This window comes from Carcharodon carcharias, chromosome 36 (genome assembly GCF_017639515.1).
Source record: "Carcharodon carcharias isolate sCarCar2 chromosome 36, sCarCar2.pri, whole genome shotgun sequence".
Lineage (NCBI taxonomy): Eukaryota > Metazoa > Chordata > Chondrichthyes > Lamniformes > Lamnidae > Carcharodon > Carcharodon carcharias.
The window spans coordinates 8,205,326-8,222,444 of NC_054502.1; the positions used below are offsets into that span (position 1 = coordinate 8,205,326).

The window sequence follows — 17,119 nt, forward strand, 5'->3', positions numbered from 1 at the left end:
AAATACTTTGCTGACTCATTCACTGCCTGCGATGAAAAATGAGCTTCTTCTAGTTGGCCCCCATTGTCACTTGACTCTAATCTCTTGTTTGTTTTTGGAAAAATCAGTGTCCCTGGCATAACACAGCAGTTAGAGAAACAGTCTATAAGTTGTAACTTAGTAAAATGCTTTCCGAAGTCTGTCTGTTTAATGGAAGCTGCTCGGGTCAATTTTCCTCTGATTAGCCCTTTACAAGGCTCCACAGTCCACGCACAGCCACCCTTCTGTGTATCAAAACAAATCCCCTCGTTTGTATTGGTGCTGACATTCTCTTAACTGCAGAATCCTTGAACAAAGGAAACAATTTTTCCCAGTTGTCCTTATCAAAACCTCACAGCCTCCATCAGATCTCTGCTTAACTTTCTGCCTTTTAATGTGAAGCCTCTACCCACTTCCCCGCCACTTTCTCCGGTTGGTTGTCCTAAGCCTCCTGTCGTTATGTTCGTGTTAATCAACCTACCCTGCCCCTCTTTCCATGGCTTTTTAATACCCTCCCCTATTGGGGTGGGGGTGGGGTGATGGTAGCTTGGTGCTAGTGTAATCTGGTGGAATTTTAAATTGTTCCCCCACAATGGTTGGAAATTTCTTGCGAGGCTGATGAGTCCAAAATGAAAAGCTTTGATAGCATGTCTCTTTCTTTCAGCAACACTAAAATTCAGTTAATTGAAATGTCTCTGGTCTCCAGAAATCAATTGTGGAAAAAAATAAATCCCCATCTGGTTCACTGATGCCCCTTTTAGGGGGAGGGAAATCTGCCGTCCTTACCCGGTCTGGCCTACACGTGACTCCAGACCCCACAGCCACGTGGCCAACTCTTAAATGCCCCTCTGACACAGCCCAGCAAGCAGCTTAGTTCAAGAGGCAATTAGGGACGGGCAACAAGTGCCGGCCTCGCCAGCGACACCCACGCCCCATTAAAGACTAAAGAAAACTGGGTGCGGTGCCCAGAACTGGACTCGATGTTGTGCCCGAGGTTTCTTAGCTGTTATTTTCTTTCCCCCTTCCGGTTGTGACCACGTTTCCGAGGGCTTGACGGTCAGTGTAGTGCTTTGTGGTCGTGGAGAGGGCTTTACAGGCGCAAGCCTTATTTTTATTTTTTTACCCATTTTATACAACTGAGAATGCTATGAGCTACTTTTTTTTTTTAACCAACTGACCACTCTTAAAACTCTGTAGTTCAACAGGCAGCTCGCTGTTCTTAGCAGCCTTTTTTTTTTAAAGAAAACATTCCCATTTAGCTTCCTTCCTGAAGTGCGTCCCCTTGCACTTTGTTCCCATGTCCTCCTGATGTCCAGTGAACTGGTTAGTTCACGTGCTCTGTTTTTTTTAATATATATTTTGGGCTACCTGTAGATTCCAAAACCCCCCCCCCCCCAAAACAAATAAAAGCAGAAAATGCTGGAAATATTCAGCAGGCCTGGCACCATCTGTGGAGAGAGAGAGGGAGCGTGTTAACGTTTCGGGTCAGGAATTCTCTTCAGAACGCAGCCTCAGTTATGAAAAAGGGCCCTGAAACGTTAACTCTGTTTCTCTCTCTCTCTCTCTCTCTCTCTCTCCACAGATGCTGCCTGACCTGCTGAGCATTTCCAGCATTTTCTGTTTTTTTTATTTCAGGTTTTCAGCACCCGTGGTGCTGTGCTTTTGCTTTAATCGTTAACGCGTTCCAAGTTGTGGGAGCTTGCTCTGTGCGCAAGTTGGCGCAACCTGAGGCTGGGAAAGGTGCTATAGAGAATTTTGATGGTCCCCATCAAAACCTGGTTGAGCTGTGGTTCCAACACTGACCCCTGGTGGACACCACTATTTATTCCAGTCACCAAAAATCTGCATTAACACTGCCTCGGCTTTCTGACCTTATCCTTGCCGCAACACCCCCATTAACAGCATGTGCACCTTAATGTTACCAATAAACCTCCCTTGTGGCACTTTATCCAATGCCTTTTGGGTGTCCATATGCCCTGCATCCACTGCATTTCCCTTATCAGCACCTCTGTTGCTTCCTAAATAACTCTTAGTCCTGAATTACTAATTCGTCATACCCCAGACTGTTGCACCTTCATAATTATACGTTTCCCAATCCCAGTCATGTTGCGCCCTTCAGTTTTGATCATGGCTGATCTGTATCTTATCTCCATCTGCCCGCCTTGGTGCCGTAACCCTTGACCCCCTTACCCAACAAAAATCTGTCCATCTCGGTTTAATGTTTTCAATTGACCTTCAGCTTTTTGTAGGGAGAGTGTCCCAAATTTCCACTCCCCTTGTGTGTGAAGAAATGCTTCCTGATATCACCCCGAATGGCCTGGCTCTCATTTTAAGACCCCCCACCTTATTCTGGACTCTTTTTTTTCCCTCCCCACCAGAGGAAATAGTTTCTCTTTATCAACCCGACTGAATCCTTTAATCATCTTAAACCCCTTCGATTAGATCACCCTTAATCCTCTACGCTCGAGAATGTTAGAAGCCTTTGCAACATGTCATAATATAATCCTTTTTAGCTCTGGTATCATTCTGATGACGGGTTCATTCCCTCTCTCTTTTCAGGCCTGTCCCTCCAGTAACGTAGACCCGCGGAAAGCACAGTGCGCAGGATTCAACCATCTGCAGTTCATGGGCCGTTACTACGAGTGGGAGCCTTTCACTGAAGGTGAGTGGATCAGTGGGACCGGCGGTGACTTTAACAGGTACGCTTGGGCCCAAGAGGAGAGAGCTATGATATGATGTAGGGCATCGGAGGTATCGCGGGAAGGGACTGGACAAGGGGAGGGAGGACGGAGTCAAGGTGGGAAGAAATGTAGAGCATCAGAGGAATCGCAAACGTTTCTCTCCTTGGCCCCCACCTATCGCTGGCCTTTTCTCCAGCTTCATCTGCTCCAACACCCCCTCTTCAACAGTATAAATTTCATCACCTTCCTACTTCTCTGTAGCTCTACGGACTGGAAACGTTAACTCTGTTCCCCTCTCCACAGGTGCTGCGCCAGCCTGCTGAGTTTATTCCGGCATTTTCTGCGCTCCTTTCTACCCTCATTGGAGTTCAGAAAAACGGGAGGCGACCTGACTGAAACATGCCAGGTTCTGAGAGGGCTCGACAGGGTAGATGCTGACAGGATGTTACCCCTCATGGGGAAACCCGATAATGGGGGAACTGGTTTCCAAACACAGGGCCTCCCATTTAAGACGGAGATGAGGAGGAATTTTTTTCTCTCCGAAGGTCGTGAGTCTGTGGAATTCTCTTCCCCAGGGAGCAGTGGAAGCTGGGTCACTGAATGTATTCAGGACTGAGTTAGACTTTTGACCGACGGGGGAGTCAAGGGTTATGGGTCACAATCGGATTAAGCCACCGCCTTAATTGGCTGGCGGAGCAGGCTCGAGGGGCCGAATGGCCTACTCCTGGTGGTTTTATGTTCTTGTGAGCGCATAGACTGGGCTGAAGCTGGATCTGAAGGGTCACCCCAGACTGCAACCATCCGTTATCTGGCCCGAGAGTCCAGCTCTTTCAGCGCCCTGCCGGCAGGCATCCATTGTCAACCCTATCTCAAGGGATATGGGGACAGTGGGGAAAGATGGTGTAGAGGGAGATGGTCAGCCATGATCCGCTTGAATGGCGACGTAGGCTCGATGGGCTGAATGGCCTCCTCCTCCTCTTCCTATGTTCCTATGAACTCCAGCTGCCCCATATCTCAACTCGCACCAAGTCCTGTACAACCATCACACCCTCCCCGGTCTGACAATGCCTTCATTTCAAAATTCTCATCCCTGCTTTCAAATCCCCCATGTGGCCTCCCCTCTCCCCCCCACCCCTGCCCACTACCCCCTCTCTCTATCATCATCTCCATCCCCACAGCCCTCTGAGAGCAGCCAGCTTGCACACAGCGATGTGATAGCCTGTTTTAGTGCTGCTGGCTGAGAGATGGAAGTTGACCCAGGTTAGAGGAAGCGGTGCTACTGTTCTTAGAAACAGACACCCACAGGATATCTTCCGTTCACCTAACGGGGCAGACTGGACCTTGAATTCATGTCACAACCGAAATATGACACCATCAACAGTGCGGCGCTCCCTCAGTACTGACCCTCCGACAGTGCGGCGCTCCCTCAGTACTGACCCTCCGACAGTGCGGCGCTCCCTCAGTACTGACCCTCCGACAGTGCGGCGCTCCCTCAGTACTGACCCTCCGACAGTGCGGCCTTCCCTCAATACTGACCCTCCGACAGTGCGGCACTCCCTCAGTACTGACCCTCCGACAGTGCGGCACTCCCTCAGCACTGACCCTCCGACAGTGCGGCACTCCCTCAGTACTGACCCTCCGACAGTGCGGCACTCCCTCAGTACTGACCCTCCGACAGTGCGGCACTCCCCCAGTACTGACCCTCCGACAGTGCTGCACTCCCCCAGTACTGACCCTCCGACAGTGCTGCACTCCCCCAGTACTGACCCTCTGACAATATGACATTCCCTCAGTCCTCCTCTGGGAGTGTGATGCTGGATTAGGTGCCGAAGAGTCTGGAATGGAGGGGGGGGGGGGCGGGTTGGGGGGCGGGGGGTTGGTGGGGGCATGGACTTGAGCTCACGACCTTTGGACTCTGAGGTCCATTGCTACCCACTGAGGCGTGAGTGAGCGGGTGTGCAGCAGACCTGAAAGGCTTGTGCTAGATCCCGTCTAATCTGTATGTGTGTGTGCGTGTGTGAAAACAAACAAACAGTCATGGATCAGGAAGGAGTCCTAATCCCTTTATTAATGAGTCACAGCCTTTCTGAGTTCAACATGCCGAGCATTGGGATTGTGCCTGGCCCCCCTGCGCTCTGTTTCAGACAGTCTCCCTGACCAGCACTCAGTGACAGGCATGGCGACGGCCAACAGATGTGAACAAAGTGCCCTCTGTAGCCAGGTATCCTCGGGGCGTATCTAAGACGCGTCCAAGAAACCATAGAGCGGTAGCAGTGCCGGAGCGGGTTTGGGGGCACTGGAGCAGACACCCTTTCGGCGTTCTGCATTCTCTTTCTCCCCCCACCACCCCCCCCCCACCCACCCCACACAGTCTGTGTTGACAATGGCTCAGGTCCAGGCTGCAGTGGGCTGTAAAGGATCATTCCGGACTGTGCATCGGTCTGCGAGCGAGCACCTTGCATTGACAGTGGTGAGCAGCCACCGATGAAAAGCAGCTGAACAACTCAATTTGGCCCCAGGGACTGTGGGGGGAGAGGGGGAGGAGAACATTTGAGCAAACCTGAGTGAAGTGGGACACAGGGAATCATCGAATGGGTGCAGCAACAGGAGGAGACTGTCCAGTCCTTCAGTTCCGCCACTGGCTCCCGGGAAGACCCATCCAGTTAGCCCCACTGGCCAGAGCTTTGTGCATAACAATGCATGTTTCTAACCCTTCAAAGCCCAGTTCCCTCTTGAAAGCTGCTCTTGAACCTGCTTCCACCGCCCGACCAGCGCGTTCTGTCTGGGTCCAAACCACTCAGTGTCCGAGAAAAGGTTTTTCTCCTGCTGCCTCCAGTTCTTCTGTCAATTGACTTGTAGCTGTGCCACCGTGCTCTTGACCGTTCAGATGGATTTGGCCTCTCCTTGTTTATCCAGCCTAAACCCTTCATGGTGTTAACAGCCTCGATCAAATGTCATCCGAGCCTTCCCTGTGTTACAGAGAAGCAGGAGATGAGGAAGCTTATAAAAATAGTTCAGTTGATCCAATGCCAACCTCCAGCCCGAACACCCCTCCCTGTCTCTGTAACCTCCTCCAGCCCGAACACCCCTCCCTGTCTCTGTAACCTCCTCCAGCCCCTACACCCCTCCCTATCTCTGTAACCTCCTCCAGCCCCTACACCCCCTCCCTATCTCTGTAACCTCCTCCAGCCCCTACACCCCCTCCCTATCTCTGTAACCTCCTCCAGCCCCTACACCCTTCCCTATCTCTGTAACCTCCTCCAGCCCCTACACCCCCTCCCTATCTCTGTAACCTCCTCCAGCCCCTACACTCTTCCCTATCTCTGTAACCTCCTCCAGTCCCTACACCCCCTCCCTATCTCTGTAACCTCCTCCAGCCCCTACATCCCTCCCTATCTCTGTAACCTCCTCCAGCCCCTACACCCCCTCCCTATCTCTGTAACCTCCTCCAGCCCCTACACTCCTCCATATCTCTGTAACCTCCTCCAGCCCCTACACCCCCTCCCTATCTCTGTAACCTCCTCCAGCCCCTACACCCCTCCCTATCTCTGTAACCTCCTCCAACCCAATATCTCTGCACTCCTCTAATTCCCGTCTCTTGAGCATCCCCCGATTCCCATCGCTCCACCCGTACCCCAGTGAGAGTCAGCACCTACAGGAGAGGAGGGGGACCTGTACCCCAGTGAGAGTCAGCACCTTCAGGAGAGGAGGGGGACCTGTACCCCAGTGAGAGTCAGCACCTTCAAGAGAGGAGGGGTCCTGTACCCCAGTGAGAGTCAGCACCTTCAGGAGAGGAGGGGGACCTGTACCCCAGTGAGAGTCTGCACCTTCAGGAGAGGAGGGGGACCTGTACCCCAATGAGAGTCAGCACCTTCAGGGGAGGAGGGGGACCTGTACCCCAGTGAGAGTCAGCACCTTCAGGAGAGGAGGGGGACCCTGTACCCCAGTGAGAGTCAGCACCTTCAGGAGAGGAGGGGACCTGTACCCCAGTGAGATTCAGCACCTTCAGGAGAGGAGGGGGACCTGTACCCCAATGAGAGTCAGCACCTTCAGGGGAGGAGGGGGACCCTGTACCCCAGTGAGAGTCAGCACCTTCAGGAGAGGAGGGGGACCTGTACCCCAGTGAGAGTCACCACCTTCAGGAGAGGAGGGGGACCTGTACCCCAATGAGAGTCAGCACCTTCAGGGGAGGAGGGGGACCCTGTACCCCAGTGAGAGTCAGCACCTTCAGGAGAGGAGGGGGACCTGTACCCCAGTGAGAGTCAGCACCTTCAGGAGAGGAGGGAGACCCCTAACCCAGTGAGAGTCAGCACCTTCAGGAGAGGAGGGGGACCTGTACCCCAGTGAGAGTCAGCACCTTCAGGAGAGGAGGGGGACCCTGTACCCCAGTGAGAGTCAGTACCTTCAGGGGAGGAGGGGACCCTGTACCCCAGTGAGAGTCAGCACCTTCAGGAGAGGAGGGGGGCCTGTACCCCAGTGAGAGTCAGCACCTTCAGGAGAGGAGGGGGGCCTGTACCCCAGTGAGAGTCAGCACCTTCAGGAGAGGAGGGGGACCCTGTACCCCAGTGAGAGTCAGCACCTTCAGGAGAGGAGGGGACCCTGTACTCCAGTGAGAGTCAGCACCTTCAGGAGAGGAGGGGGACCTGTACCCCAGTGAGAGTCAGCACCTTCAGGAGAGGAGGGAGACCTGTACCCCAGTGAGAGTCAGCACCTTCAGGAGAGGAGGGGGACCCTGTACCCCAGTGAGAGTCAGCACCTTCAGGAGAGGAGTGTACCTGTACCCCAGTGAGAGTCAGCACCTTCAGGAGAGGAGGGGGACCTGTACCCCAGTGAGAGTCAGCACCTTCAGGAGAGGAGGGGGACCTGTACCCCAGTGAGAGTCAGCACCTTCAGGAGAGGAGGGGGACCTGTACCCCAGTGAGAGTCAGCACCTTCAGGAGAGGAGGGGGACCTGTACCCCAGTGAGAGTCAGCACCTTCAGGAGAGGAGGGGGACCCTGTACCCCAGTGAGAGTCAGCACCTTCAGGAGAGGAGGGGACCTGTACCCCAGTGAGATTCAGCACCTTCAGGAGAGGAGGGGGACCTGTACCCCAGTCAGAGTCAGCACCTTCAGGAGAGGAGAGGGACCTGTACCCCAGTGAGAGTCAGCACCTTCAGGAGAGGAGGGGGACCTGTACCCCAGTGAGAGTCAGCACCTTCAGGAGAGGAGGGGGACCTGTACCCCAGTGAGAATCAGCACCTTCAGGAGAGGAGGGGGACCCGTACCCCAGTGAGAGTCAGCACCTTCAGGAGTGCAGAGGGACCCTGTACCCCAGTGAGAGTCAGCACCTTCAGGAGTGCAGAGGGACCCTGTACCCCAGTGAGAGTCAGCACCTTCAGGAGTGCAGAGGGACCCTGTACCCCAGTGAGAGTCAGCACCTTCAGGAGAGGAGGGGGACCCTGTACCGCAGTGAGAGTCAGCACCTTCAGGAGAGGAGGGGACCCTGTAGCCCAGTGAGAGTCAGCACCTTCAGGAGAGGAGGGGGTCCTGTACCCCAGTGAGAGTCAGCACCTTCAGGAGAGGAGGGGGACCCTGTACCCCAGTGAGAGTCAGCACCTACAGGAGAGGAGGGGGACCTGTACCCCAGTGAGAGTCAGCACCTTCAGGAGAGGAGGGGGACCTGTACCCCAGTGAGAGTCAGCACCTTCAGGAGAGGACGGGGACCTGTAACCGAGTGAGAATCAGCACCTTCAGGAGAGATGGGGGACCGGTACCCCAGTGAGAGTCAGCGCCTTCAGGAGTGCAGAGGGACCCTGTACCCCAGTGAGAGTCAGCACCTTCAGGAGTGCAGAGGGACCCTGTACCCCAGTGAGAGTCAGCACCTTCAGGAGAGGAGGGGGACCTGTACCCCAGTGAGAGTCAGCACCTTCAGGAGAGGAGGGGGACCTGTACCCCAGTGAGAGTCAGCACCTTCAGGAGAGGAGGGGGACCTGTACCCCAGTGAGAATCAGCACCTTCAGGAGAGGAGGGGGACCCGTACCCCAGTGAGAGTCAGCACCTTCAGGAGTGCAGAGGGACCCTGTACCCCAGTGAGAGTCAGCACCTTCAGGAGTGCAGAGGGACCCTGTACCCCAGTGAGAGTCAGCACCTTCAGGAGTGCAGAGGGACCCTGTACCCCAGTGAGAGTCAGCACCTTCAGGAGAGGAGGGGGACCCTGTACCGCAGTGAGAGTCAGCACCTTCAGGAGAGGAGGGGACCCTGTACTCCAGTGAGAGTCAGCACCTTCAGGAGAGGAGGGGGACCTGTACCCCAGTGAGAGTCAGCACCTTCAGGAGAGGAGGGGGACCCTGTACCCTAGTGAGAGTCAGCACCTTCAGGAGAGGAGGGGGACCTGTACCCCAGTGAGAGTCAGCACCTTCAGGAGAGGAGGGGGACCTGTACCCCAGTGAGAGTCAGCACCTTCAGGAGAGGAGGGGGACCTGTACCCCAGTGAGAATCAGCACCTTCAGGAGAGGAGGGGGACCCGTACCCCAGTGAGAGTCAGCGCCTTCAGGAGTGCAGAGGGACCCTGTACCCCAGTGAGAGTCAGCACCTTCAGGAGTGCAGAGGGACCCTGTACCCCAGTGAGAGTCAGCACCTTCAGGAGAGGAGGGGGACCTGTACCCCAGAGAGAGTCAGCACCTTCAGGAGAGGAGGGGGACCTGTACCCCAGTGAGAGTCAGCGCCTTCAGGCGACGAAAAGCACAGAAGGTTTTAATCCAGCCATATCCTTTTAAACGAATAAAGTGTTCTTTGACTGGGCTCTGGATATTAACCTTTCTAACAGACACAGTGACCCTTCTGTGTAACCAGCAGCCAAGGCTGTGTTTTTCCTTCAGACAGAGCAGGACTGATTGTTCACTAAAGTTACACTTTGAATGCCTGACAGTCCAGTTACATTTTGTAGCCATCCCACCGTTTACTTAACCAGTAATCAGACCCCAGCAAAACATTCCTTCTCACGCAGACAGACGGCTGTGTGGGCTTGCAGCATGGAGAGTTCACCCATTCACACAGAGCTACGCGGTTGAGGAGGAGGGTAACTAACATCCTCCGCGTGGAGTAACAGAGGTAGGCGGGGTGGTTGGGGGGGTGTGTGTAATTAACACCCCTCTGCCTTTCCGGTAACAGAGAGACAGGGAAAGCAGCACTTCACACATGACCTGCGCGCGCACAGGGGCCAAAAGCCAGTTACCACGGGCTGTGTTCTGACTAAAGCCGACTGCCACCCTCGGAAATTTACTGTGCCAAGTTAATGAACTTAAATCAGGCTCCCGAGGCCCCGTTGCCCATCGACCTTTTATTGCCTGCCCTTCGGCATGAGGAATCGAGTCTCAGACGGCGTGGTTCCCCCCCCACCCCCCACGCCCCCACACACAATGGGACCTTGCAGACAAGAGGCAGGACCTGCACACCGATTCTCCCCATAGACCTCTGCCCGTTTTAAGCACTGTTTACCAGCTGGAGGTTCCATTACCAGTACAGTGAATTGAGATAAACAGGGCCTATCGAAATTTAAAGCAAAAGAACTGCGGATGCTGGAAATCCAAAACAAAAACAGAGACAGAAATACCTGGATAAAACTCAGCAGGTCTGGCAGCATCTAGCGGAGAGGAGCACAGCTGACGTTTCCAGTCCCCGTGACCCGTCAACAGAAGAACAGTTGTGTTGAAGGGTCATGGGGACTGGAAATGTCAGCTGTGCTCCGCTCCGCTAGATGCTGCCAGACCTGCTGAGTTTTTCCAATTTTTTTTTTTTATTTTTTGTTTAGGGTTTATCGAATGTGGCTTTGCAGCATCAGTAGAATTAACCCTAACCATGTCCGTGTGTAATGGGAATTTTGGGTGATACCCCCCTGGGTAATGGGTGTTCTGGGTGATACCCCCCCCTGGGTAATGGGTGTTCTGGGTGATACCCCCCCTGGGTAATGGGTGTTCTGGGTGATACCCCCCCCTGGGTAATGGGTGTTCTGGGTGATACCCCCCCCCGCCCCGGGTAATGGGTGTTCTGGGTGATACCCCCCCCGGGTAATGGGTGTTCTGGGTGATACCCCCCTCGGTAATGGGTGTTCTGGGTGATACCCCCCTCGGTAATGTGCGTTCTGGGTGATACCCCCCCGGGTAATGGGATTTCTGGGGGTTACCCCCCCCCCCCCCCCCCGGGTAATGGGTGTTCTGGGTGATACCCCCCTCGGTAATGTGCGTTCTGGGTGATACCCCCCCGGGTAATGGGAATTCTGGGTGATACCCCCCCCCGCCCCGGGTAATGGGTGTTCTGGGTGATACCCCCCCCGGGTAATGGGTGTTCTGGGTGATACCCCCCTCGGTAATGGGTGTTCTGGGTGATACCCCCCTCGGTAATGTGCGTTCTGGGTGATACCCCCCCGGGTAATGGGAATTCTGGGTGATACCCCCCCCCCCCCCCCCCCGGGTAATGGGTGTTCTGGGCGATACACAACCCCCCCCCCCCCCCCCCCCCCCCCCGGGTAATGGGTGTTCTGGGTGATACCCCCTGGGTAATGGGTGTTCTGGGTGATACCCACCCTGGGTAATGGGTGTTCTGGGTGATACCCACCCTGGGTAATGGGTGTTCTGGGTGATACCCCCCTGGGTAATGGGTGTTCTGGGTGATACCCACCCTGGGTAATGGGTGTTCTGGGTGATACCCCCCTGGGTAATGGGTGTTCTGGGTGATACCCCCCTGGGTAATGGGTGTTCTGGGTGATACCCCCCTGGGTAATGGGTGTTCTGGGTGATACCCCCCTCGGTAATGGGTGTTGTGGGTGATATCCCCCCGGGTAATGTGCGTTCTGGGTGATACCCCCCCCCTCCCCTCCGGGTAATGGGTGTTCTGGGTGATACCCACCCTGGGTAATGTGCGTTCTGGGTGATACCCCCCTCGGTAATGGGCGTTCTGGGTGATACCCCCCCGGGTAATGTGCGTTCTGGGTGATACCGCCCCGGGTAATGTGCGTTCTGGGTGATACCGCCCACCCCCCCCCGGTTAATGGGTGTTGACTGCTGGTAGGACTCGTGTTGTACAACACTTATTGCCTTTTCCTGAATCCTGTCCAGGAATGTGGGTTTTTTTTCCTCCTCTCTGTCAGTGTTTAAGTGCTTTGGAGGCTTCGTTCCAAGTCTTCAGGCGCTCCTGAGTTCTTGGAGCAGCAACAATGCTGCTACAGTGGGCTGTCCCATAGGAATGACCCCCTTCACGTTTTTTCTGGAAGAGGTTGAGTTGGAGAAAGAGAGAGATGCCAAAGAGTGGATTGGACCCAGACCCACGCTGGCAGGCAGAGAGGTGGCTGGCTCTGTGTTTGCCCCTCGGGGCATTTGGGAAGAGGGGCAGCAGCACTGCCAGCGACAGTCAGCCATTGACCATTCCCCTTTCCTTCTGCTGTCGCGCTCCACCTCTTTCCGAGGGGCAGCACTGGCGTGTGGGGAGGGTGTTGGAGAACGGTGGGGGCATCATCTTCTGCACAGCCTGATCCCACGACCCGCCAACGTCCCTTGGTTGGGGGGGTGGGGGGGTAGCATACGGGAGAATCAGAGAGTGGCGTTGTGACAGCAAGGCTACAACAATAACCTGCATTTCTATAACCCCGTTAACAATGAATAAACACCCCAGGAAACTTCACGGGAAAGTAGATTCGACAAAATTTGATGGTGACTTAAATAAGGAGATGTTAGCACAGGTAGCAAGTGGCTCAGTCAAAGGGGCTGGTTTTGGTGGGGGGGGCATCTTATAGGAGGGGGAGGATGGGGGAAGGGAAGAAAGAGGGAGAGCGTGGGGGGAAGAGAGAGAGCGTGTGGGGGAAGAGAGAGAGAGAGAGAGGGTGGGGGGAGAGAGGGAGAGAGTGTGGGGGAAGAGAGAGAGAGTGTGGGGGAAGAGAGAGAGAGTGTGGGGGAAGAGAGAGAGAGAGAGTGTGGGGGAAGAGAGAGAGAGTGTGGGGGAAGAGAGAGAGAGAAAGTGTGGGGGAAGAGAGAGAGAGAGAGTGTGGGGGAAGAGAGAGAGTGTGTGGGGGGAGAGAGAGAGAGAGAGTGTGGGGGAAGAGAGAGAGAGAGAGAGTGTGGGGGAAGAGAGAGTGTGGGGGAAGAGAGAGAGAGAGAGAGAGTGTGGGGGAAGAGAGAGAGAGAGAGTGTGGGGGAAGAGAGAGAGAGAGAGAGAGTGTGGGGGAAGAGAGAGAGAGAGAGTGTGGAGGAAGAGAGAGAGAGAGAGTGTGGGGGAAGAGAGAGAGAGAGAGAGTGTGGGGGAAGAGAGAGAGAGAGAGTGTGGGGGAAGAGAGAGAGAGAGAGTGTGGGGGAAGAGAGAGAGAGAGAGTGTGGGGGAAGAGAGAGGGAGAGAGTGTGGGGGAAGAGAGAGAGAGAGTGTGGGGGAAGAGAGAGAGAGAGAGAGAGTGTGGGGGAAGAGAGAGAGAGTGTGGGGGGAGAGAGAGAGAGAGAGAGTGTGGGGGAAGAGAGAGAGAGAGAGTGTGGGGGAAGAGAGAGTGTGGGGGAAGAGAGAGAGAGAGAGAGAGTGTAGGGGAAGAGAGAGAGAGAGAGTGTGGGGGAAGAGAGAGAGAGTGTGGGGGAAGAGAGAGAGAGTGTGGGGGAAGAGAGAGAGAGTGTGGGGGAAGAGAGAGAGAGTGTGGAGGAAGAGAGAGAGAGAGAGTGTGGGGGAAGAGAGAGAGAGAGAGAGAGTGTGGGGGAAGAGAGAGAGAGAGAGTGTGGGGGAAGAGAGAGAGAGAGAGAGTGTGGGGGAAGAGAGAGAGAGAGAGAGAGTGTGGGGGAAGAGAGAGAGAGAGAGAGAGAGTGTGGGGGAAGAGAGAGAGAGTGTGGGGGAAGAGAGAGAGAGTGTGGGGGAAGAGAGAGAGAGTGTGGGGGAAGAGACAGAGAGAGTGTGGGGGAAGAGAGAGAGAGAGAGAGAGAGAGTGTGGGGGAAGAGAGAGAGAGAGAGAGTGTGGGGGAAGAGAGAGAGAGAGAGAGAGAGTGTGGGGGAAGAGAGAGAGAGAGAGTGTGGGGGAAGAGAGAGAGAGAGAGTGTGGGGGAAGAGAGAGAGAGAGAGAGAGTGTGGGGGAAGAGAGAGAGAGAGAGAGTGTGGGGGAAGAGAGAGAGAGAGAGTGTGTGGGGGAAGAGAGAGAGAGAGAGTGTGGGGGAAGAGAGAGAGAGAGAGTGTGGGGGAAGAGAGAGAGAGAGTGTGGGGGGAGAGAGAGAGAGAGAGAGAGTGTGGGGGAAGAGAGAGAGAGAGAGTGTTGGGGTAGAGAGAGAGAGAGTGTGGGGGAAGAGAGAGAGAGAGAGAGAGTGTGGGGGAAGAGAGAGAGGGAGAGTGTGTGGGGGAAGAGAGAGAGAGAGAGTGTGGGGGAAGAGAGAGAGAGAGAGTGTGGGGGGAGAGAGAGAGTGTGGGAGGAGAGAGAGAGAGAGAGTGTGGGGGAAGAGAGAGAGAGAGAGTGTGGGGGGAGAGAGAGAGTGTGGGGGAAGAGAGAGAGAGAGAGTGTGGGGGAAGAGAGAGAGTGTGTGGGGGAAGAGAGAGAGTGTGTGGGGGAAGAGATAGAGAGAGTGTGGGGGAAGAGGGAGAGAGAGAGTGTGGGGGAAGAGAGAGAGAGAGAGTGTGGGGGAAGAGAGAGAGAGAGAGAGAGTGTGGGGGGAGAGAGAGAGAGAGTGTGGGGGAAGAGAGAGAGAGAGAGTGTGGGGGAAGAGAGAGAGAGAGGGAGAGTGTGGGGGAAGAGAGAGAGAGAGGGAGAGTGTGGGGGAAGAGAGAGAGAGAGAGTGTGGGGGAAGAGAGATAGAGAGAGTGTGGGGGAAGAGAGAGAGAGAGTGTGTGGGGGAAGAGAGAGAGAGAGAGAGAGTATGGGGGAAGAGAGAGAGTGTGTGGGGGAAGAGAGAGAGTGTGTGGGGGAAGAGAGAGAGAGAGAGTGTGGGGGAAGAGAGAGAGTGTGGGGGAAGAGAGAGAGAGAGAGAGAGAGTGTGGGGGAAGAGAGAGAGAGAGAGAGTGTGGGGGAAGAGAGAGAGAGAGAGAGAGTGTGGGGGAAGAGAGAGAGAGAGACTGTGGGGGAAGAGAGAGAGAGAGAGTGTGGGGGAAGAGAGAGAGAGAGTGTGGGGGGAGAGAGAGAGAGAGAGAGAGAGAGTGTGGGGGAAGAGAGAGAGAGAGAGTGTGGGGGTAGAGAGAGAGAGAGTGTGGGGGTAGAGAGAGAGAGAGTGTGGGGGAAGAGAGAGAGAGAGAGTGTGTGGGGGAAGAGAGAGAGAGAGAGAGTGTGGGGGAAGAGAGAGAGGGAGAGTGTGTGGGGGAAGAGAGAGAGAGAGAGTGTGGGGGGAGAGAGAGAGAGAGAGTGTGGGGGAAGAGAGAGAGAGAGAGTGTGGGGGGAGAGAGAGAGTGTGGGGGAAGAGAGAGAGAGAGTGTTGGGGAAGAGAGATAGAGAGAGTGTGGGGGAAGAGAGAGAGAGAGTGTGTGGGGGAAGAGAGAGAGAGAGAGAGAGTATGGGGGAAGAGAGAGAGTGTGTGGGGGAAGAGAGAGAGTGTGTGGGGGAAGAGAGAGAGAGAGTGTGGGGGAAGAGAGAGAGAGAGTGTGGGGGAAGAGAGAGAGAGAGTGTGGGGGAAGAGAGAGAGAGAGAGAGAGAGTGTGGGGGAAGAGAGAGAGAGAGAGAGTGTGAAGAGAGAGAGAGAGCGAGGGAAGAGAGAGAGAGAGAGAGAGAGTGGGAAGAGAGAGAGAGAGAGTGTGGGGGAAGAGAGAGAGAGAGTGTGGGGGGAGAGAGAGAGAGAGAGAGTGTGGGGGAAGAGAGAGAGAGAGAATGTGGGGGTAGAGAGAGAGAGAGTGTTGGGGTAGAGAGAGAGAGTGTGGGGGAAGAGAGAGAGAGTGTGGGGGAAGAGAGAGAGAGAGAGAGAGTGTGGGGGAAGAGAGAGAGAGAGAGTGTGGAGGAAGAGAGAGAGAGAGAGTGTGGGGGAAGAGAGAGAGAGAGAGAGAGTGTGGGGGAAGAGAGAGAGAGAGAGAGTGTGGGGGAAGAGAGAGAGAGAGAGAGAGTGTGGGGGAAGAGAGAGAGAGAGAGTGTGGGGGAAGAGAGAGAGAGAGTGTGGGGGAAGAGAGAGAGAGAGTGTGGGGGGAGAGAGAGAGAGAGAGAGAGTGTGGGGGAAGAGAGAGAGAGAGAGTGTGGGGGTAGAGAGAGAGAGAGTGTGGGGGTAGAGAGAGAGAGAGTGTTGGGGTAGAGAGAGAGAGAGTGTGGGGGAAGAGAGAGAGAGAGAGAGTGTGGGGAAGAGAGAGAGAGAGAGAGTGTGGGGGAAGAGAGAGAGGGAGAGTGTGTGGGGGAAGAGAGAGAGTGTGGGGGGAGAGAGAGAGAGAGAGTGTGGGGAGAGAGAGAGAGAGAGAGTGTGGGGGGAGAGAGAGAGTGTGGGGGGAGAGAGAGAGAGTGTGGGGGAAGAGAGAGAGTGTGTGGGGGAAGAGAGAGAGAGAGTGTGGGGGAAGAGAGAGAGAGAGAGTGTGGGGGAAGAGAGAGAGAGAGAGTGTGGGGGAAGAGAGAGAGAGAGAGTGTGGGGGAAGAGAGAGAGAGAGAGAGTGTGGGGGGAGAGAGAGAGAGAGAGAGAGTGTGGGGGAAGAGAGAGAGAGAGGGAGAGTGTGGGGGAAGAGAGAGAGAGAGAGTGTGGGGGAAGAGAGAGAGAGAGAGTGTGGGGGAAGAGAGAGAGAGAGAGTGTGGGGGAAGAGAGAGAGAGAGTGTTGGGGAAGAGAGATAGAGAGAGTGTGGGGGAAGAGAGAGAGAGAGTGTGTGGGGGAAGAGAGAGAGAGAGAGAGAGTGTATGGGGGAAGAGAGAGAGTGTGTGGGGGAAGAGAGAGAGTGTGTGGGGGAAGAGAGAGAGAGAGAGTGTGGGGGAAGAGAGAGAGAGAGAGAGAGTGTGGGGGAAGAGAGAGAGAGAGAGAGAGTGTGGGGGAAGAGAGAGAGAGTGTGGGGGAAGAGAGAGAGAGAGAGAGTGTGGGGGAAGAGAGAGAGAGAGAGATTGTGTGGGGGAAGAGAGAGAGTGTGTGGGGGAAGAGAGAGAGTGTGTGGGGGAAGAGAGAGAGAGAGAGTGTGGGGGAAGAGAGAGAGAGTGTGGGGGAAGAGAGAGAGAGAGAGAGTGTGTGGGGGAAGAGAGAGAGTGTGTGGGGGAAGAGAGAGAGAGAGTGTATGGGGGAGGAGAGAGAGTGTGGGGGAAGAGAGAGAGAGAGAGTGTGGGGGAAGAGAGAGAGAGTGTGGGGGAAGAGAGAGAGAGAGAGTGTGGGGGAAGAGAGAGAGAGTGTGGGGGAAGAGAGAGAGAGTGTGGGGGAAGAGAGAGAGAGTGTGGGGGAAGAGAGAGAGAGTGTGGGGGAAGAGAGAGAGAGAGAGAGAGTGTGGGGGAAGAGAGAGAGAGAGTGTGTGGGGGAAGAGAGAGAGTGTGTGGGGGAAGAGAGAGAGAGAGTGTGG

The 17,119-nt window shown here is 55.2% G+C and overlaps 1 protein-coding gene across 1 annotated transcript in view; it reads left to right on the forward strand.

Moving 5' to 3' along the window:
- The window catches only part of LOC121272930 (thrombospondin type-1 domain-containing protein 4-like), a 173,103-nt gene that overhangs the window by 118,684 nt on the left and 37,300 nt on the right, over positions 1 to 17,119 (forward strand). The window contains exon 6 of the mRNA XM_041179807.1: positions 2,578 to 2,680. Within this exon, the coding sequence (XP_041035741.1) occupies positions 2,578 to 2,680 (103 nt within the window). The remainder of the gene's footprint in view (positions 1 to 2,577; positions 2,681 to 17,119) is intronic.